The sequence below is a fragment of the Chrysemys picta genome, chromosome 8, assembly GCF_011386835.1.
Source record: "Chrysemys picta bellii isolate R12L10 chromosome 8, ASM1138683v2, whole genome shotgun sequence".
Lineage (NCBI taxonomy): Eukaryota > Metazoa > Chordata > Testudines > Emydidae > Chrysemys > Chrysemys picta.
Window position 1 is genome coordinate 63,025,398 of NC_088798.1, and position 22,680 is coordinate 63,048,077.

General features: G+C 46.2%; 2 protein-coding genes across 35 annotated transcripts in view; one reads left to right on the forward strand and one right to left on the reverse strand.

The window, feature by feature from the left end:
- SCYL3 (SCY1 like pseudokinase 3) overlaps positions 1 to 10,292 on the reverse strand; it is a 31,724-nt gene extending 21,432 nt beyond the window's left edge. For 2 of the 34 annotated variants that reach the window (XM_042851387.2, XM_065554614.1), the window contains exons 1-7: positions 10,093 to 10,232; positions 4,518 to 4,593; positions 3,804 to 3,866; positions 3,271 to 3,559; positions 2,591 to 2,776; positions 1,649 to 1,762; positions 506 to 562 (exon numbers count right to left, since the gene is read on the reverse strand). In XM_042851387.2, coding sequence (XP_042707321.2) covers positions 506 to 562; positions 1,649 to 1,762; positions 2,591 to 2,776; positions 3,271 to 3,435 — 522 coding nt within the window. In that variant the 5' untranslated portion in view covers positions 3,436 to 3,559; positions 3,804 to 3,866; positions 4,518 to 4,593; positions 10,093 to 10,232. Of the gene's footprint in view, positions 1 to 505; positions 563 to 1,648; positions 1,763 to 2,590; positions 2,777 to 3,270; positions 3,560 to 3,803; positions 3,867 to 4,058; positions 4,271 to 4,517; positions 4,594 to 8,036; positions 8,426 to 10,092 lie in introns of those variants that run through there. The other 32 variants (XM_065554610.1, XM_065554625.1, XM_065554606.1 and 29 more) reach the window with 23 other exon arrangements.
- Positions 10,293 to 15,389: 5,097 nt separating this feature from the next.
- Positions 15,390 to 17,546, forward strand: LOC135973096 (uncharacterized). Its single transcript, XM_065554635.1, has 2 exons — positions 15,390 to 16,317; positions 16,919 to 17,546. The coding sequence occupies exons 1-2, from the start codon at positions 15,777 to 15,779 to the stop codon at positions 17,419 to 17,421; spliced, it is 1,044 nt and encodes a 347-aa protein (XP_065410707.1). The 5' UTR covers positions 15,390 to 15,776; the 3' UTR covers positions 17,422 to 17,546.
- The last annotated feature ends 5,134 nt before the right edge of the window (positions 17,547 to 22,680 follow it).

A 22,680-nucleotide genomic window follows, 5' to 3' on the forward strand; every position in this document is an offset into this window, starting at 1 on the left:
CTGCATAGCTCCTCAACTGTGGATATTTATTGTTGGGGAAAGTATTTTTGTATTTATTTATCAAGAGACAGATAGAAGCAAATACTGTCATTTCACTATTTTAAAAATTAATTATGTAAGCGTATATGAAAAATTGCAAGTGTTCGGGTGGAAAAATTTTGGGCACGGTCGTTGTAAATATTACGGCTGGGACACAAATGTAAAAAAATATTCGCTGTTAGGGCTGTTGCTCTGTCATTAACTTATTCCGCTGAGTCATCTCCCCCTTTCACAATATACAAGTTATGGACAGTACAACACAATTCTGAAGTTATCTAGATGGACATATCCCTCCACATCTAAGCATGTTCTATTTTATATAAATCTAAAGAAATACACCATTTATAGATATATATGGGCTGAAACTACTTTCTGGGCTTTTTCGCTTCAATATCGAAAACCAAAAAATCCTGCAGCAAAAACAGATTAACTTCTGATCAACCCGGAGTACAGCAATGCTACTCACCCTCTCTTCAGGAGGGATGGCTGCCTTGTCTCTCACTGACTTGATACCACACAGGAACTAGAAAGAGGAAAGGAAAACTTCATGTTAAATGTTTTGAGCTAATCATTTATCGCTTGGTGAGTTGGCACCAAGCAGCAGTGGATGAAACCCAGCTTTTTTTGCCCTTTTTTTTCCCTTCTCCCTCTCTCGCCGCTCCTCTCTCTCTCCATGGCCAGTCAAGACTGGCTGAATGCACAACAGTGGGTTCCCCCCTTTCACATTCAGTATAGGATATGCCTCATTACCTTACCAACCTGGAGGGATAGCTCTGGGGTCTAAGCATCAAGGGTAAAACACCGAGATGCCCTGCAGTTGCTGAATCTTACTAGAGTCAATTCTGCCTTCAGTCTTAAAATCATATCCCTATATGCTGTACCTGGACCTCTGGATCTTTAATAATAGTGGGATTTTACTCCAATGCTCTTGGTCAAAATTTCACCTCTTGTAATGTTGTGCATCACGCAAGGTGCCAATTGCCTGGCCAGCTGTCCCTCTCCAGGAGGTGGTAAAACTGCTAGCGATGCTATGTGGGTACAGTTTATGAAGAATTTGGGGATCCTTTGGAATGAAAGCCAGAATGTATTTGAGTAGTGTCTCACTGCAGCATTGACTCTGCACAGGATGCAGCTGAGTTCAAGACAGACATTTTCCTCCCTAATGTCCAACAGAGATGCCAGCAGGAGAACCAAAGTGCCCTTTAAATGAGTGAGGATGTTAACCTGTTTTAATCTGGATTCAGCTTTTCTGCTTCCGGGAAAGAAAGCAAACTCTTTTACTAACCAGTAGCAGCAGTAGTAAAGAGGACAGACTTCAAGCTTGTTCCCACCTTCCCTCTCCCCAACCCTAACACCTCCTTGCAGCCACTTCTAGTCCCCTTGAATGACTAGTTGACTTTATCCACACATGGTCATTTATGGTAACTGTGTCCTTAGAGCAAGCATTCAGGCCACGGATCTGGGAAGCAGGCTGATACACTTTTAATATTAATTTTCAATTTAGGCAATTGGATACACTTTAAATTTGAGCAAAGCTTTCTAATGATGGATCCTCAACAAGCCAGAAACCCTTGTTCCAAGCATTGTGAGTGGGTTGTTTGGCTCTTACCTCTGGGGTGGCTTCATTAAGGTTGCAGACTGTTTCCATTCCTCCTAGTTTCCAGTGCCCATCCTCACTTACAAATACAGATGATAAACAGATGTTGTTATGCGTTAGGTTTCCCTAAAATATAAAATAAACAAAAGACCTGGGGATCGATGAAGGCATTAAATCCTTGTTAGCACTAATTAGGTGCCCTGATGATCTGAGAAAAAGCTGTTGAAAAATACACAGATCAGCATTTATACTGCAGGTTCCTTAATGGTTTTTGTAGGCCAAACGGCACCTTTCACAAGGACTGAGGCTTTAAAGGAGGCCAAGTTTAACTATCACAGTCCTTTTACTCTAATTGCAAGTTACAAGAGGCCCTCCATATCTGAGCACAAAGACTTAAAGTTACACTGGCTTCAGATCTGGGATTTGCTAATTCAATCCTGAACACATGCCTAAAAAGCACTGCTAGACCTAGGGACAAAGTCTGATATCTTATGTACCACCAGGATGATAAACAAATATGTTATGCTGAGAATCCGTTTTCCAGCAGCATTTGTTCAAAGCTCTGACAAGTCATGCGATCTCAGGCCATAAAGTCATGACATTTTCATAATTATCTTCCCTGTTCTGGCTCTTCAGATACATTTTATCATTATTCATTGCCTCAAAAACAGTTAGTGAGAATTCTTTGTAGCGCCTAAAAGCAGTCTGGAACACCAGCTGCCAGATGGTATAAAGCACTATTCTCTATCAGTCTGAGATAGCTGCTAATGCCATGTCACAAGTGAAGTGAAATAAAAAGCAGGCAGGGAACAAGAAACGTGAGATTTTAAGGTCCAATACCTCACAATCATCCATGTAAGCCCACTGATAAAGCCTTCCCTCTGCTCACATAAACCTGTTCCTGCTGGGAGCCCAAACCTTACACATTCACACCTGTTTCTGTTGAGAACTTACCCTGTCATGAAGGAAGATAAGAGCTAGCAATAAGTCATAGATCCCTGCACAGATCTCATCTGAGGACAGCATCTCCAGCGCCATCTCCAAAGGCTTTACACGCTCTGTAACCAGGTGAATCCCATCTGTTTCCACGGTACAAGAGAGGAAGCGCAAAAGGCAAGGGTGGCGCAAGGTTTTCAGGTGCTTCAAAAATGACAAGGAGGAAACAAGTTGGTATATATCCCACATCCTTTATAGGCAGGGGGTTTAGTGGGGATTCATCACTTTGGCATCTCCTCACATGAAAGTGCTTAACCACACAGCCTTAATGTCCTTTTAAGTGAGTTTTCTGGAGGGAATTATAAATTCCAATCCCACTCCCTACCAGAATGCCTACCACCACACACTGCTCTTATTTTGATCACACTGTAGAATGTTTCTTGTCATATCAAAATCTTATAAAAAAATAAAACAAAACTTGTATTTGGGACCTGTGAGAGTGTCCCTGTAATTAAGGAGATCTGCTAGAAGGGATCATTATCCTTCAAATGTATTCTGAATTAACCTGTTTCTTCCTCCTCCCTCCCAAGGGGCTTTGAGGACATTCATGTACAGGAACTGATAGCTTGACTTTGATACTAGAAAAGGCAGAGAGAATTAGAAAGAAGCCTGTTATTCAGCAAGGCCATGTTCTCTACCTTGGCAGCTTTATTAACTGTGTCTTCATTCTCTGTTTTATACACAAAGACCGAGGCAAGCTTGCCATCTTGCAGTACAGCTGGGTAAATTGTGAGTCCAGTTGGTAAGGTATACGGCGCCTCTTCCAGTTTGTAGCTCTTTAAAGCACTGTTCTCCGAGCCCATCACTTGCAGAATTAGGCCGTTGTGGAAGCTCTCTCGGTGTCAAATAGGCCTTAGGGTGAACAGAGGTTTTTTCAGACAATTTAATTCCAACTGGCACCGTCCAATTTATTCTTCAGAACATTTTCTGAAAAGTGTGAAACAAAACATCAGAAAAACACTCATCTTGTTGATGTACTTGAGTCAACAGTTCTCTCCCTGGAGTTTCAGTAGATAAAAATCTAAAACTCAGTCATTTCTGTTGTAAAGGTAATAAAGGGCTTGGACAGCTCTAGAGATAAGAGACTTTAGCTATGGAACAGGTAAAGCACAAACAGCTCAGTGCAAGCTATACCACAAGATACTGCAAATATGGCCATATCTACACTTACCAAGGATTGATGCTGCTGCGATCGATGCAGTGGGGGTCGATTTAGCGATCTAGCGAAGACCTGCTAAATCAAATGCAGAGCACTCTTTGGTCAACTCTGATACTCCACCAGAATGAGAAGATTAAGGTAAATTGATGGGAGAGTGTCTCCCATCGACACAGTGCGGCGGAGACACCGCAGTAAGATGACCTAAGCTATGTTGACTCCAGCTATGTTATTCACGTAGCTAGAGTAGTGTAACTTAAGTCGACTTACCCCAGTAGTGTAGACAAGGCCTATGTCTCAATCTCACCCTACAGGGTAATTCAGTTTCCATTTAATCTTTGGAGTCTCTGCCAAAAGGTGGCCCCCTGGTGATGGTGATCTGTCATGTGACTAACTGCCTATTGGATCTTCACCAAAGGCAACAACTGACATAGCTTTAAGTCATCTGACAGTCATGACTTTTGGTCCCCACTGATCTAAACCTGATTTAAAAAAAAAACAAAACAAATCAGGAATCTCAAGGTGAGGGGCTCCTCTTTCCATCACCAAATCCCCTGAGCCAACTATCTCCCTAGATCTAAATATTTCATTAGGTAAAGCTACAATGAAAATTAAATGGAATTAGAAAGGTCTGCTACACCACCCTGCTGGTGCAGTACTGACAAATGAAGGAGTTCCTTAATCTCTTTAGTGTTGCCTTATATACTTGGTATATCAAGCAAAATTCACCTCCACTGCTGCTCAGCTGTGGCAGGTGCATCATCACGAAGTGTTGCTAGAACGGCAGTCGCAGGAGACACCAGCACTGAAGGATTGATTGGACACAACTTTTAGTTTCTACCACCACCACCACCATTTGCATCTTTTTGTATTTGTAGCTTGCTCTGACACGCCTTAGAACTGAATGTATTTTCCTCCCGACTGCCTTCTCTCCATCTGGCTAATGTTGGCAGGCAGGCAAACCTAACCCCCCTCCCACCACCACCATATTTATAGTGGAGATAAAGTTAACCAGAATTTTTGTTTTACTTCATTGCTTGTGAACCAGCTCCAGAAGATAACAGTGGAACACACGCAATATTCTTCTGGGGGCAGAAGCCCTTTTAAAAGCATTGGTAGGATAGGCCTGTGCTCTATAATCAGTGTTGTGCTGGCAGGCTACCTCAGGCTATGAGCAAACCTTTCTCCATGATATACCCAAAACTTTGGCCTCTCTTAAATTATCAAAAACTAAAATATGTAGAAATGCAGGCTAAGGGAAGGGAAATCATGTCTCATCTTCAAGGGCATCTGCTCGGCACTGTGGGGATCAGAAAGGAATTCTTGCCCCACCCCATGTATATTATTTTGCACAGCTGGATGATTGCATTATGGTAGTTTTCGCCTTCCTCTGAAGCATGAGACACAGACTATTGCTGAAAGCAATATAACACACTTCTTGACCTCTTGGTCTGATTTTTATAAGGCAAAGCTTCCATTCTGGCTTCTCTCTATTAGTCTGGATATGTTTTGGGAGATTTTTCGGTTATAGGTTCTTGGTTTTCTTCTCACTTATTGTCTTAATTAAAAATTAGTTATCTAACTGGTCGCCTTGAAAAATATGGTGCATTACAGTCTAAATGTTTCATATTAAATGGATAAATTCTTATTAATTATGCAATAAACCAGTTGAGCAATCCATATAGTCAGTGTGAACTTTGGGAATGAATTTTTTTTTTTTTTTAAACAGATGTAGCTAGATATGAAAGTGTGTCATCCGAAACTAGAAGCCCAGCAAGGGGCACCCACAATAGTGGGGTATTGATTTTATACAAATCTTACATAAACACTATCATCTTTTTATGCCTGGACAGCAATGGAGAGATGGCTGTTCTATAATTAACAGATAGAATCCTGCATATGCTTCCCAGTAGGATGTATCTATTTTAATAAAGGTCAAATGTGGGGACTGAACTGTTCGTGTCTCTTTGAAAACTGGAATGTAGTACAGCTTCTTATCTCTCTTCTCTGACACACAGCCTACCAGCTTGTAGCAACTAAATGGATGCAGGATGGCATGAAGGAGATGGACTGAAAGGTCACTTTATATGCAGAAAGGGGGCAAATTTCAGACCATGCTTATATCTGACATTAAAGAGAGTGAAACACTTTCTACAGAAACAGAAAAATTCACTTTCAAACAGGAAAGTACTTCTTTTAATGGGGGAATCAAGTAATTGAGGACACTTGTTACCTTCAGCAGATGGCTGGTAGTGTGTACGTGCGCATGCACAGGAGAGCGTGGGGACTGAGTCCATAGAATTCAAGAATGGTGCCTATAGAATAGCTCCTCAAATACCTAAACAGTCCTCAGTTAAACAACCTCACTGTCTAAAAGATCTCTTGCACACATTTCATGGGTCCAGACTTGTAGGTTTAATCCTGAGAAATTATGTTTTTACCTAAATTTGACATTTGAACATTAACAGGTAACAAGCTGTGGTCATCTTGAATTGTGTTGGAATGTTTCATGTAACCCTTTATTGGGGGCGGGGGAATGGACAGATTTCTATTACCTAACCACAAATAATTTGAGCACACTGTCTTAATTGTCATCGGAGCTGCCAGTCTCAACATTAGCTTCAACTTGGGAGTGATATGTCCCTCCCTGGATCACCTGAATCACTTGGCATCCAGATTAGCAATCAGATCCCAAAGTAATAGGGCCATTGTCAAACAAGACTGCTACCATATCAAATCATTACAGAGAGCTTATCAAAAATTGTTGATTTATTTGAAACAGTTTATTCAATCTGATAATGACTTGATTTTATTACCCTGACTGATTTTATATTAACCCACTTTGTTCAAATTGAATTTGCTTATATCTACTTTATTTTATGTTTTTGCTTAAGTAGTTGGGCCTAGATTTTTTTAAAAGGTATTTAGTCATTGCTCCATTCAGCGTTTCAACACCTAACTGACCTAGGAGCCTAAGTCTCATTTTCAAAAGTAACTTAAGCACTTAGGATACGAAGAGATTTAGTGCCTAAGGTCACTTTTGAAAGTGAGACTTAGGCTCCTAAATCAGTTAGGCATTAACATGTTAAGGGGGCAAAAATATCTAGGCCTTAGTTAATAAAATAGATACAATTGGAAATCTGTGTGGTTTGGATTTTTTTATCCTCAAAGACTTCAAGATTCTGGACCTGAGGGATAAATACAAGAGGCATCTCTGTGGCCCAGCTACTGGTGGTCCACACAACTGCTCTATAGTCCTCTTGTAACTGGTGCCTGAACAAAAACAGTTACCTTTTGAAGGACAGTTGATTACATATTGATTATTTCTTTCAATAAGCAATGTCGGCTTCAGAACCACCTTGGAGATCATGGGGTGGTGGATACCAGCTGATCATCCTAACGGCTGACCAATTCTCCACAAAAAGTCTATGCTCCCCACACGGCACAAATTTAAGATAACCTGTGTAAGTCATGTGTGGCTTTGCCATTTAAGAGTAATGCAGACATTTCAAATTCATGCTGATAATACCCCACACTTCAACACAAAAGAGGCAGATAAACACATTTCTTTCTCCAGGACTGTCAAAGGAGCATCTTTTACAAGCACTAAAGACATTTCTTTTTTGTTTGAGTCCTTCATAACTAAAAACCTGCAGCTAGCAAGCTGTGTGTTCATCCTTTAGCTGCAAAGCCAGAACCACTTTGAGTACCCTTAACTTTCTACCTTTGTGGTAGAAGGGGATTGCCCAGTGAATCCAGCTTCTTGAAATTCTTGCTTTTGGACAGATCTCATTTTATTACATGTCCCTCCAGCCAATTGTCTCCTGGCAGGTGATACAACAGGCTGCATGTGCTTCATGTCACTGCCACCAGAGTCAGGAGAGCTCTTCTCTCACCTGACTAAACACCAAGCTCACTTCATGGTCTTAGACAAAAATGCTTGGCATGGAGTTTTAGGAAAAAAGTCATATGTGTAAAGATCACCTCCCTTCATCTAAGCAAAAAGCACTTTTGAGACTAAGCATAGTAGGGGATGAATGAGTGGAAAAAACAGGATATTTCATATCTTGGTTTCACCGATCAGTTTACCATAGAAAGAGACGACCATCTTCAACAAATCAATTCAAACCAGAAATAGTGACATAGAATGTCATCACCTTTCATGCAAGGAATTCCAAACATATAATTGCCCCATGGAACATTCTCTCGCACCCCAAGATAGAGATACTGAAACAGAAGCTAACCAACCTTTTTCTGGTGAAGGTCCCCATCCCCCTTTGATGGATTCGGTGCCCGTTCACACTGCTTTACCCATATCATATCCTGGCACAACTACAACCTCTCCATTTTCCTCTGCCCATTCACTCATTCTGGCTCTTTTCCATCTTTTTTCCTCCTCACCTTCTTTCCCCTTTCCTCGCTCCCTATTCCCTGCTTGCTTCCCGCCTTTCCCTTTTCACCAGAAGGCTGTATAATCCTTGGGATTGAAGGTTGATTTGTAGATCCATGGAGGTGGGCATCATGCCCTCTTGTGGTGGAGCCAAGTAAAGAGTAGGCTGCTGCCTGAGTCTGTAGCCCTCTACATATGAACTACCACCACAATCAAAGATGCATTCAGTGCTGCCTTGGGAGCAGATGAGTAAGGCGTCATGCAACTTTATCTCCACTCATCCAACATTATGCAGCTTTCCATTCATCCCGTCCTCCACCCTGCAACTTCTTAAACTAGTCTGATGCCCTGCCCAGGCTAGTGCAGTGTTTCCCAACAGCAATCATCCCAGTGCCTCTTTTGGGTGTAGTGCACAGAGTGAATTTCTAAACTTATCACTCACTGCATGGGTCAAACGGCCATCCTGCATCTGAAGAAGTGAGGTTGTTACCCACAAAAGCTTATGCCCAAATAAATTTGTTAGTCTTTAAGGTGCCACCAGACTCCTTGTTGTTTTTGTAGATACAGACTAACACGGCTACCCCCTGATACTTGCCATCCTGCAGTTTGCACAGACAGCTCATGAACAATCTTACAACCAAATATAGTATGTGAACAATGGAAAATGGCATCTTTTGGCAAGAAAGGAAATTTCCATTTCAGCCTTCCTTGAGGACAGCTGAAACTTTGGAGGTTGGGGATTGGAAAAGATATGTTTTAAAGTTATGAAAGGTACTTTGAAAGCATCCGGTCTGCCCCTTACCCAGTTTCAAATTACAAATTATTTATTGACAAGTCACCCATAACAATTCCAGGGTACCGAGTGAATGTATACCGGGGAAGTATTGTTCCCCAGACTGGATTTTTGGTACCAGGAGATCAAATATCTGTGCTGCCAAGTTATAAATAACTTTAGTCATCCAGGGGCCTGGTGAAGTCAAGGGGAGTTGTATCACAGCCCAAGCATATTTGTCCCCACAAAGCACAAAACTCCCACAGGGTGACTGAACTGCAATGTCATATTTGCATTAGAAATAAACACCCATTGAAACCCCATGACAAGAAATAAACATCCATTGAGATCTCCTGACAAAGTTGCTCAGACCCAGCAGGTGCCCTTGGGAAGGAGGTCAGTGCACCTGGCTCCCGTGATCTTGCCTCGGTGCCATCACAGGGACATGGGACAATATCCCACCCTGTGCCCCAAAGTCACCTGATAGACTCGTGGGCCCTGGCAAGCTGCCACTGGGATAGCCCAGGGAGAGATTAGTGACCTCTGGGGGCAGCGAGCCGGTGAGCTGCCAGGCAGAACCCTAGCCCTGAGCGAGGAAAGGATCTACCTCCTATCACACACCCGCTACCTCTCCCACCGATAACCCCTGCCTCTCCCCCACACTACCCCTCCTTAACCCTGCCCCCATTACCCCCACCTGCCCCACCGATAACCCCTGCCTCTCCCCCACATTACCCCTCCTTAACCCTGCCCTCATTACCCCCACCTGCCCCACCGATAACCCCTGCCTCTCCCCCACATTACCCCTCCTTAACCCTGCCCCCATTACCCCCACCTGCCCCACCGATAACCCCTGCCTCTCCCCCACATTACCTCTCCTTAACCCTGCCCCCATTACCCCCACCTGCCCCACCGATAACCCCTGCCTCTCCCCCACATTACCTCTCCTTAACCCTGCCCCCATTACCCCCACCTGCCCCTCCCCCCCACATTTCCACTCCCCATTACCCTCTGCCTGCCTCATCAATAACGCCCCCATTCACCCACTCCCTATCCCTGCCCCCATTACCCCCTGCCACCAACGGCCCCCCTCCCCGGCCCCACTGGCCCCGTGGTGGGAGGGGACACGGAGCTCCCCTCACCTGCCTTGCCCGCTCCGCTGGGGGAGGGGTCGGGGCTCGAGTTTCCACGCCGGCCTCAGCCCCGCCGACAGCCGCCACCTCTCCCCACAGAGCCGCCGCCCGCCTCTCCGGCTTCCGGCCCCGCGCCGCACCATAGAGTCACTCCGCCGGCGGCAGGAACGCCTCCCGGACAGGCAGAGCGGCAGCGGCCATCTTGGGCCGGGGTAGGGCGGCGGAGGCACAGGGCGAAGTTGAGGCTGCGGGCGGAAGTGCGGAGCCCTGCCAGCGCCTGAGGCTGGAGGCGGCCAGTTTGGATAGGGGCAGGGAAGCGGGCGGGGGGGTGTACGGCCGGCTTCAGGGCTGCACCCAGCTCCTGAGTGACGTAGGCAGCCCCGCTCCCCCGACCTCAGCATCCCCTCAGGGGTCGCTATGGTCACCATGCGGGGAGACCGCAGTGCCTGCTGGCCATGAGCTGGAGGGGGCAGCAATGCCCTGCACTTCCCCCGGGGTGACGTCACCCCCCCCCCCCGCAATGTGGCTTCAAAGGCGGCGCCCCCACAGCAGCCCCTGCCCAGGGTCCTGGGACACATCTGCGCCCCCAGCACCAGCCACTCACAGCAGAGCTAAACCAGCACCTTTGCTTTAGTGCCCAGTGACGCCAGGGCGGGGATGGGCCCCACACTCTGCAGGGGTGGGCTGGGCAGGTCTGATGAGAGAAATTAGTACATCATGTTCACTGGGCCCCACCACCTCCCGTTTCACCCCATTTACGCAGACATTAGTGGGTGAACTGACCTCAGGCCCCCAGGACTAGAGTCCACTCTCGTCAGCCTTGGGTGCAGGAGAGCAGTTTGGTGGGCCAACAACAGCTGTCATGGCAACAAATTTGTTTGACATCATGATCAGGACGTGAATTTTGCATCCATTGTTCCACCTCTGGGGTGGCCTCACATGAGCAAATGGTGTCACCTGAATCCTCATTGAAGAGGAGAGCAGTAGCAGAAAACTGTTGGCCTGTAGCACTGCTGTGCTGTTTTGAGTCAGGTTTTGTAGCAATCCACCTAAAATCTGTCTGGGCCTAGGCTTTCACATGCCCTATGAGATTTAACGTTGTTGTCTAACGTCTTCATTTCCAGAGGTTTTATAAGGGACATTCCATAGTGTCCAGCATATCTGGCTTCTGTCAGGAAGCTTTGAACTATAGTGGCAAGGTCAAGGGGTTCCCTTTGGTTAACTGTAAAGTTTTATATAGTAAATCTGGTGTTCCATGAATTTACAAGTCCCCCATTACTATAGTATTTGAACATCTCTCTACCTTTAATGTTTATAATCTTCACAACCTGCCTGTGAGGCAGGGCAGTAGTTTATGTTCCAGACACTGTCCTTCATTCTTCTGGAAGGCTGAGATATGACTCCCTAGGAATTCTGATTATCGGTTGTGGACCAACTCCCTTACCCAGACATCTGAAAGGGTGTTAGCAGTGAGCACCATTCTACCTGCAAATGCAGAAAACAAACACCTACTAGAGGGGAACTGCCAAGGGAAGAAGGGGGCTGACCTGGCTTCAGTACAGTTGGTTGGAGGTGAAGGGAACGAGGATAGGAGAAGGCTGACAGTGGTTCCTAAAGCAAACTCAGAAGAAGGCAGAGCCTTGAAAATGCAGGATACACAGATCAGCATAGAGCTAGCAATAATGCAGATATCCACTTCCTTGCTGTTACACTCAAATGCAGAATCTGAACTCTCTCTGATCTTGTGACAGATTATAGAATTCACCTCCACAGCTAATAAATAGCCAATTAAATATATATTAGGGCTGTTGATTAATCAGTTCACTCACACAATTAACTCAAAAAATTAATCGTGATTAATCACAGTTAATTGCACTGTTAATAGAATATCAATTGAAATTTATTAAATCTTTTTGGATGTTTCTACATTTTCAAATATATTGATTTCAATTACAACACAATACAAAGTATACAGTGTTCACTTTATATATTTTTTTATTACTGTAACCCTTCTGCCCATCAGAGTTAGCAGCAACCAGGGCCGGGTTCAGTATCTAGGGGTTCCTTTTCAATAACACAATGCAAAACCGGCTCAAGCACCCACCCAGTGACCTGGGACAATTACATACCACCCCCCGGGGCACCTCTAAAAGGCAATATTTCTCCTCGCAAGCACAGAGTCTGAGTGCAGCAAAAGCCTTTTAATAAACGAGGGAAACCCCACAAACAGGATGCATAACACAAACCAAGAGCAAAAGACCCACCTCCAAGTAAGTTTGGCAGTGTCCTTTTCCCATCAGGGTCTTAAGTCCAGCAACCCAACAGTTACCCCACCCACAGTTTCTGCCCTTGGTCAGTGCAGCCCCAGAGTTCAGAAATTCATCTGCAGAGCTTACCTTCCAGCTTGAGTGGAAAGGCTGGGGAGGTAAACGGGCACCTTACATGCTCCACTGCTCCGGTCAACGGCCAATTGCCATGCCTCTCTGTGGAGTTCTGCTGCAGTCTTTACCACCAGCCGCACTTCTCCACCGGCCATCCTACTAGCCACTCACCAACATGTCTTCAGGCCCATCCCCGCTTAACACAGCTCTCAGTAACTTCAGCTCTTTAGTGATGTCAGCTGTTAGTAGGGGAGCCTCAGTGCTGACACACTCAGAACCACTAGCCCAAATTAGGTTTAATGCTTATGTGACAGTGTACCCCATAAGGCTTTATGGGTAGGGGGTGCTTATAAATGTATGTATGACATAACTGGAATATGTTTTGTGCTGCCTGTGCCATGTAACATATCTCCGTAAAGGTTATGGTCTACTATATCTATTCAGCCTATTTGTACATATATATCATTTTCTACTCAAGGTTAAGAATATGGGCTGTATGCTTGCTTGATTTCTAAGTAAGCTTTGTGAGGCATTTGGTCAGCTTCTTTAGGAAGGAATTCGCCAGGTTAAGTACCTGATCAGGAGACACTTGGGGAACAATGCATCTTGGAATGCTCCAATCCACATGAGAAGTCTTCCTGGAGACATGCAAGATGCCATGTGGACAATGGTGTCGGCCTGCAAAGACTGAGTCATGCAGGGGCATGTGATTTGCCCAGGTGACTCCAAAACTCCATCTTGGAGCTGGACTTTGCATAGGAGGGAGGAGGGGGGGGTCTCCACCCACAAGAGAGAGTCTATTTAAACCTGTGGGAGACCCCTCCATTTTGGTCTTCAGCTGGCTAAAGAAGGAGCCTCTCCACCCCCCCTCCCCCATACTTGAAGGAGACTGAAACAAAGGACAGTAACTACAGGGGGTGTGAGTGATTGCTGGACCCAGGCTAAAAGGAGATTAGCCTGTAAAAGGGAGCACTCTGGAACTGGTGAGGAAATTATCTGTATTCAGTTTGATTAGGCATATATTTGCGCATTTTATTTTATTTTGCTTGGTGACTTACTTTGTTCTGTCTGTTACTACTTTGAACCACTTAAATCCTACTGTTTGTATTTAATAAAATCACTTTTTATTTAGTAATTTACTCAGAGTATGTATTAATACCTGAGGGAGCAAACAACTGTGCATATCTCTCTATCAGTGTTATAGAGGGCGAACAATTTATGAGTTTGCCCTGCATAAGCTTTATGCAGGGTAAAATGGATTTATTTGGGTTTAGACCCCATTGGGAGTTGGGAATCTGAGTGCTAAAGACAAGCACACTACTGTGAGCTGTCTTCAGGTAAACCTGCAGCTTTGGGACAAGTGATTCAGACCCTGGATCTGTGTTAGAGCCAGACAGGAGTGGCTGGCTCAGCAAGACAGGGTGCTGGAGTCCTGAGCTGGCAGGGAAAACAGAAGCAGGGGTAGTCTTTGCACATCTGGTGGCAGCTCCCAAGGGGGTTTCTGTGATCCAACCCGTCACAGCTTAGACCTAGGAATCAGTGATTTCAGCTCTGCAGCACATAACAAGACTCCTAATGGAGTCGTAATTAGCCCTGTTATTACACCAGAGGGAGGGAGGAATGGGCTGGGCTGGGCTGGGCTAAAAGTGGTGTTTGGTGCCCAAGCTGCCAGGTACATATGCCAGTGCCCCCAACCTCTCTCAATTCACTGGGCTTTGGAACCCATGTCCCTTGCCTAGCGAGTGCTACTTAGTTGAGGACAAGTCCCTCCATCATAAAATGCCAAGTATAGTTCTACTGTCCTTGATTCACATAACCAGGATTACAACACTTTATTACTCCTGCCCCAATAACAAAGAGACTGGGGATCCCACAGCAGCCAAAGTGAACATATGGGCAAGTAGTCCCATCATGCCAGGCAGGGTGGGTGTGCCCATGCAAACGAGATCAGCCCCTGAAGTCCTTTTCCACAGTTCACCACCAGAGCTCATTCTGACTCTGCTTACATTACAAATATTTGCACTGTAAAAATAATAAATAAAAGAAATAGTATTTTTCAGTTCACTTCATACACGTACTCTAGTACAATCTATTTATCGTAAAAGTGCAACTTACAAATGCAGATTTTTTTGTTACATAACTGCACTCAAAAACAAAATAATGTAAAACTTTAGAGCCTGCAAGTACACTCAGTCCTACTTCTGTTCAGCCAATTGCTAAGACAAACAAGTTTGTTTACATTTGCGGGAGATAATGCTGCCTCCTTCTTATATACAATGTCACCTGAAAGTGAGAACAGGCGTTCGCATGGCACTTTTGTAGCCAGCATTGCAATGTATTTATGCGCCAGATATGCTAAAACATTGTATGCCCCTTCATGCATCTGAAGAAGTGAGGTTTTTACTCACGAAAGCTTATGCCCAAATAAATCTGTTAGTCTTTAAGGTGCCACCAGACTCCTTGTTGTTTTTGTAGATACAGACTAACACGGCTACCCCCTGATACTTGCCTTTATGCTTTGGCCACCATTCCAGAGGACATGCTTCCATGCTGATGATGCTTGTTAAAAAAAAATGCGTTAATTAAATTTGTGACTGAATTCCTTGGGGGAGAATTGTATGCCCCCTGCTCGGTTTTACCCGCATTCTGCCATGTATTTCATGTTATAGCAGTCTCAGATGATGACCCTGCACGTTGTTCATTTTAAGAACACTTTCACTGCAGATTTGACAAAATGCAAAGAAGGTACCAATGTGAAGTTTCTAAAAATAGATACAGCACTCAACCCAAGGTTTAAGAATCTGAAGTGCCTTCCAAAATCTGAGAGGGACAAGGTATGGAGCATGTTTTCAGAAATCTTAAAATAGCAACACCATAGAACCTGAACCACCAAAAAAGAAAAGCAACCTTCTGCTGGTGGCATCTGAGGCCTGGTCTACACTACGGGTTTAGGTCGACTTTAGCAGCGTTAAACCGAATTAAGCCTGGACACGTCCACACAACGAAGCCCTTTCTTTCGACTTAAAGGGTCCTTTAAACCGGTTTCTTTACACCACCTCTGACGAGGGGATTAGCGATAAAACCGGTCTTTGCGGGTCGGAATTGGGGTAGTGTGGACGGAATTAGACGTTATTGGCCTCCGGGAGCTATCCCACAGTGCTTCATTGTGACCGCTCTGGACAGCACTCTCAACTCAGATGCACTGACCAGGTAGACAGGAAAAGACCCGCGAAGGTTTGAATTTCATTTCCTGTTTGCCCAGCGTGGAGAGCACAGGTGACCCCGCAGAGCTCATCAGCACAGGTAACCGTGATGGAGTCCTCCCAGGATCGCAAAAGAGCTCCAGCATGGACCGAACGGGAGGTACGAGATCTGCTCGCCATATGGGGAGATGAAGCAGTGATAGCTGAACTCCGTAGCAGTAAAAGAAATGGAAAAGTATTAGAAAAGATCTCCAAGGCCATGAAGGACCGAGGCCATAACAGGGACACACAGCAGTGCCGCGTGAAAATTAAGGAGCTACGGCAAGCTTACCACAAAGCCAGAGAAGCAAACGGAAGGTCCGGGGCAGAGCCGCAAACTTGCCGCTACTACGCGGAGCTGCATGCGATCCTAGGGGGTGCAGCCACCACTACCCCAACCGTGTGCTATGACTCTCTCACTGGAGAAACACACAGGGAAGACGGTTCGGGGAACGAGGAAGATGACGATGGAGGTACTGTAGGTAGCTCACAGCAGCAAGGAAGCGGAGAAACCGGTTTCCCCAACAGCCAGGATATGTTTGTGACCCTGGACCTGGAACCAGTAACCCCCGAACTCACCCAAGACCCTCAGGGCACACAGGAGACCTCTGGTGAGTGTAACTTTGTAACTATTTGTAAACATTACAAAAAAAAAGCAAGCGTGTTTAATGATTACTTTGCCCTGGCAATCGCGGCCAGTACATCTACTGGAAAAGTCTGTTAACGTGTATGGGGATGGAGCGGAAATCCTCCAGGGACATCTCCAGAAAGCTCTCCTGGTTGAAATGGGGTGATTTTATTAAGGGGACATTCAGAGGCGCCCGTTCCTGCTCTTCTGACCAGAAATGTTCCCCGCTGTTAACCACGCGGTGGGGGGGAGGGGTGAAGTGATCATCCCAGAGAATCGTGTGTGTGTGTGTGGCGGGGGGAGTGGTTTACTTGTGTTTGTGCCGCATGTTAACCGGGAAACCGCAGCCCCCTCCTTTTACATTGAAACCCCATTTTAAATGGACAACCCAATTCATCCTTGATATGGGAAATGCGCTGCTGTTTGCAACCTTTCCCGCATGTTAAGAAGGTTAAAAAAGCCAAAACACTGTGGCCTACGATGGCTGCCTGCAAGCCGAAATATGCGACCTTGTAATGAAAGAGTGTACCCATTGTTCTCTAAAATGTGTCTTTTTTAACAACCTCTCCCTTCTCCTCCGCCAGCTGCAAATGTTTCTCCTTCGCAGAGGCTCGTGAACATTAGAAAGAGAAAACGTAGGACGAGGGACGAGATGTTCACGGAGCTGCAGATGTCCACCCAGGCTGATAGAGCACAGCAGAATGCGTGGAGGCAGTCAATGTCGGAGATGAGAAAAGCCCAATATGAACGAGAGGAGAGGTGGCGGGCTGAATCGCAGGAAGAGCAGAGCAAGTGGCGGGCTGAAGACGATAGGTGGCGTCAGCTTGCAGACAGACGGCAAGAGGCAATGCTCCGTCTGCTGGAGCATCAAACTGATATGCTCGAGCGTATGGTTGAGTTGCAGGAAAGGCAGCAGGAGCAGAGACCGCCGCTACAGCCCCTGTGTAACCAACAGCCCTCCTCCCCAAGTTCCATAGCCTCCTCACCAAGACGCCCAAGAACACGGTGGGGGGGCCTCCGTCCACCCAGTCACTCCACCCCAGATGATCGCCCAAGCATCAGAAGGCTGGCCTTCAATAAGACTTAAAGTTTTAAAATGCAGTGTGTCCTTTTCCATCCCTCCTCCCCCACCCATCCCAGGCTACCTTGGCAATTATCCCCCTACCTCTGTAAGGAACTAATAAAGAATGCATGAATGTTAAAAAAAAAAAATGACTTTATTGCCTCTGCAAGCGGGAGGGGAGGGTGGGGTGGGGTGGTTGGTTTACAGGGAAGTAGAGTGAACCGGGTCGGGGGGGGGGGTTTGGAGGGTTCATCAAGGAGAAACAAACAGAAGTTTCACACAGTAGCCTGGCCAGTCACAAAACTCGTTTTCAAAGCTTCTCTGATGCGCACCACGCCCTGCTGTGCTCCTCTAACCGCCCTGGTGTCTGGCTGCGCGTAATCAGCGGCCAGGCGAGTTGCCTCAACCTCCCACCCTGCCATAAAGGTCTCCCCCTTACTCTCACAGATATTGTGGAGCGCACAGCAAGCAGCAATAACAATGGGGATATTGGTTTCGCTGAGGTCTGAGCGAGTCAGTAAGCTGCGTCAGCGCGCTTTTAAACGTCCAAATGCACATTCCACCACCATTCGGCACTTGCTCAGCCTATAGTTGAACAGGTCCTGACTACTGTCCAGGCTGCCTGTGTACGGCTTCATGAGCCATGGCATTAAGGGGTAGGCTGGGTCCCCAAGGATCACGATAGGCATTTTAACATCCCCAATGGTCACTTTCTGGTCCGGGAAGAAAGTCCCTTCCTCCAGCTTTCGAAACAGAGCAGAGTTCCTGAAGACGCGAGCATCATGTACCTTTCCCGGCCATCCCACGTTGATGTTGGTGAAACATCCCTTGTGATCCACCAGGGCTTGCAGCAGCATTGAAAAGTACCCCTTGCGGTTTACGTAGTCGGTGGCTTGGTGCTCCGGTGACAAGATAGGGATATGGGTTCCGTCTATGGCCCCGCCACAGTTTGGGAATCCCATTTCAGCAAAACCATCCACTATTGACTGCACGTTGCCCAGAGTCACTACCCTTGCTATCACCAGGTCTTTCATTGCCCTGGCAAATTGGATCACAGCAGCCCCCACCGTAGATTTGCCCACTCCAAATTGATTCCCGACTGACCGGTAGCTGTCTGGCGTTGCAAGCTTCCACAGGGCTATCGACACTCGCTTCTCAACTGTGAGGGCTGCTCTCATCTTGGTATCCTGGCGTTTCAGGGCAGGGGAAAGCAAGTCACAAAGTTCCATGAAAGTGCCCTTACGCATGCGAAAGTTTCGCAGCCACTGGGAATCGTCCCATACCTGCAGCACGATGCGGTCCCACCAGTCTGTGCTTGTTTCCCGGGCCCAGAATCGGCGTTCCACGGCATCAACCTGCCCCAGTGACACCATGATTTCCACATTGCTGGGGCCTGTGCCTTGTGAGAGGTCTATGTCCATGTCAATTTCCTCATCACTCTCGTCGCCGTGCTGCAATTGCCTCCTCGCCTGGTCCGGGTTTCGCCTTGGCATGTCGTGGCTCTGCATATACTCCAGGACAATGCGCGTGGTGTTCATAGTGCTCATAATTGCCGCGGTGATCTGAGCGGGCTCCATGATCCCAGTGCTAGCTATGGCGCCTGGTCAGAAAAAAGGCGCGAAAGTAGTATCTGATGGACCAGGAGAAGGAGGGAGGGCGGGAGGGAGGGAGGGCCGAGTGACGACATGGCGTACAGGTACAGGAACAGGGGGAAACACAAACAACTGTCACACAGAATGGTCCCCCCAAAGATTAAACTGAAAACCCTGGGCTTAGCAGGCCATTGATTTCACGGAGGAAGGGGAAGCAAATGAATACAGAACAAATCTATTTTTTACATCTTAAGGTGGCAGCCGACGGTGCAGCATGAGTGATAGCCTCTCCAGTACGATGACGATGGATACCAATCATAAAATACCATCATCTGCCAAAAGGCAAGGGGCTGCTGCTGTATAGCAATGCAGCCCCACGTCTGCCAGCCCCACGTCCGCCAGCACCCAGCATCGCCCTCGGCCTCTTCTGGGTGCTTAGCAGACAATACTGGGCAATTGGCAGAAAATAGTATATTACGACTGGTAACCATCATCATCAAAACAGTAGCATGTCTGCCCAGGTGGCCATGATTGACAGCCATACCAGTATGACGACGATGGGTACCAATCATAATATACCATCGCCTGCAAGGGGCTGGTGCAATGCAGCCCTACAGCTGCCAGCCCCATGGCTATCACTCATGCTACACCGTCTACCGCCAAAAGGCAGTTAGCAGCTGCTGCTGTGTAGCAATGCAGTCCCACGTCTGCCAGCACCCAGAGGACATATGGTGACGGTGAGCTCAGCTGAGCTGAGCGGGCTCCATGCTTGCCGTGGTATGTTGTCTGCACAGGTAACCCAGGTAAAAAGGCGCGAATCTATTGTCTGCCGTTGCTGTGACGAGGGGGGAGGGGCCTGACGACATGTACCCAGAACCGCCCGCGACACTGTTTTGCATCATCCGGGCATTGGGATCTCAACCCAGAATTCAAAGAAAAGGCGCGAAAGGCGCTTCTCGGCTCTATGAGCTGTGGCGCAAACGTAGTATCTGACGGACTAGGGGAAGGAGGGAGGGTGGGCCGAGTGACGACATGGCGTACAGGCACAGGGAATTAAAATCAAGAACAGTGGCTGTGCATCAGGGAGAAACACAAACAACTGTCACACAGAATGTTCCCCCCAAAGATTAAACTGAAAACCCTGGGCTTAGCAGGCCGTTGATTTGACGGAGGGAGGGGGAAGCAAATGAATACAGAGCAAATCTATTTTTTACATCTTAAGACGACGGTGCAGCGTGACTGATAGCCCTCGGCATCTTTCTGGGTGCTTGGCAGCAAATACGGGGCGGCGTATGACGATGGTCTTCAGGCCTATTGCACAATCGGCTGCTCGGGGAAGACTCTGCTAACGTGCGATGACCCGACTTGTAATAGGACGGCTAATAGTCGTAATACACCATTTACTGCCAAAAGGCAAGCCCCACGGCTGCCAGCACCCAGATCGCCGATGAAGGCTACCAGTCTACTGCACCGTCTACCGCCAAAAGGCAGTTAGCAGCTGCTGCTGTGTAGCAATGCAGTCCCACGTCTGCCGGCACCCAGAGGACATATGGTGACGGTGAGCTGAGCTGAGCGGGCTCCATGTTGTCTGCACAGGTAACCCAGGTAACCCAGGTAAAGAGGCGCGAATCTATTGTCTGCCGTTGCTGTGACGGGGGAGGGAGGGGCCTGACGACATGTACCCAGAACCGCCCGCGACACTGTTTTGCATCATCCGGGCATTGGGATCTCAACCCAGAATTCAAAGGGGCGGCGGAGACTGCGGGAACTGTGGGATAGCTGTGGGATAGCTACCCATAGTGCAATGCTCCGGAAGTCGACGCTAGCCTTGTACTGTGGACGCGGTCCGCCGACTAGAGCACCTAGAGCATTTTATTGTGTGGACACACACAATCGGCTGTATACAACCGATTTCAATAAAACCGGCTTCTATAAATTCGAACTAATTTCGTAGTGTAGACGTACCCTGACTCAGATGATGAAAATGAATATGCGTCGGTCTGCACTACTTTGGATCATTATTGGGCAGAACCTCTCATCAGCAGGGGCGTATGTCCTATGGAATGGTGGTCGAAGCATGAAGGGAGATATGAATCTTTAACACATCTGGCTCGTAAATATCTTAAAACACCAGCTACAACAGTGCCATGCAAATGCTTGTTTTCATTTTCAGGTGACATTGTAAATAAAAAGCAGGCAGTGTTATCTCCTGCAAATATAAACAACTTGTTTGTCTGAGCAATTGACTGAACAAGAAGTAGGACTGAGTGGACTTGTAGGCTCTCAAGTTTTACATTGTTTTATTTTTGAATGCAGGTTTTTTTGTACATAATTCTACATTTGTAAGTTTGACTTTCATGGTAAAAAGTTTGCACTACAGTACTCGAAATAGAGGAATTGAAAAATATTATTTCTTTCATTTTTTACAGTGCAAATATTTGTAATTAAAATAAATATAAATCAGTGTTTGAAAATGTAGAAAACATGCAAAAATATTTAAATAAATGGTATTCTATTATTGTTTAACAGCACGATTAATCACAATTTTTAAAATCACATAATTAATCACAATTTTTTTAAATTGCTTGACAGCCCTAACATATACACAAATTTATATATAGGTAATTTAACTCCACCTGAGTTTGGAATTCAGGCTATGCATATGAATGTTTGTGAGGAACTGGATGTGTGCATTGTGGCTGGTTAAATAAATATTTCTATTATGGGGGTATGCACAGACCACAGACAATATCACAGCCCCATTTTTCTGAGCACTGTGCAAACCTAGAAAAGATACAATCGGAAATCTATATTGTGATCAAACCAGAAGGGAGTGTGTGGTGGAGCTGAGGAGTCTGTGAGCATGTTTGGGTATTTACAGTATTTGGCTGGTATGGAACATGAACGTAGACGGGAATTGTAGCATAATTGGTGCCTTCCTGGATTTGTAGTGTTAGTATTGGTAAGGAGTGCAGTTGAGCAACTCTGAGGCCAGGTCTACACTACACACCTAAATTGGTATAGCTCAGGGATGTGAAAAATCCATACTCGAGTGACGTATACTGACCTAACCCCCTTTGTAGACAGTGCTATGTCAACAGGAGAGCTTCTCCCATCAACATAGCTACCGTGTTGGCATAGGAGCATCTTCACTAAAGTGATACAGTTGCACTGCTGTAGTGCTGTACGTGAAGACAAGCTCTAAGTTAAAATTTTAGGGAGCAGATGAGGCCACTAAGGTTCATTATAGAAGAATATTGTCTCAAGGTAGAGTTTTGTTTAGCCAATATAGTTACACTAGAAAGGTTTGCTAGTATATCAGAGGGATAGCCGTGTTAGTCTGAATCTGTAAAAAGCAAAAGAGGGTCCTGTGGCACCTTTAAGACTAACAGAAGTATTGGGAGCATAAGCTTTCGTGGGTTCTTCAGATGCAAGTAATGGAAATCCATTCCGGGATTTCCATTACTTGCATCTGAAGAAGTGAGGTTCTTACCCACGAAAGCGTATGCTCCCAATACTTCTGTTAGTCTTAAAGGTGCCACAGGACCCTCTGTTGCTTTCTAGTGTAGACTCAGCTTATCCCAGCGAGAGTGCTTTTACAATAAAACTCATACGTTCCCCAAACAAAAAAGCTGTACCAGCAATTTTTTTCCCCAGTATAACTGCATCTATGCTAGGCTTTTTGCCAGCA

What these genes read in the sequence shown, in the direction of transcription:
- LOC135973096 (XM_065554635.1), top strand. Translation starts at nt 15,777, where the DNA reads ATGGAGTCCTCCCAGGATCGCAAAAGAGCTCCAGCATGGACCGAACGG. An exon ending in GGGCACACAGGAGACCTCTG is followed by an intron (nt 16,318 to 16,918) that starts GTGAGTGTAACT and finishes CTCCTCCGCCAG; the next exon opens with CTGCAAATGTTTCTCCTTCG.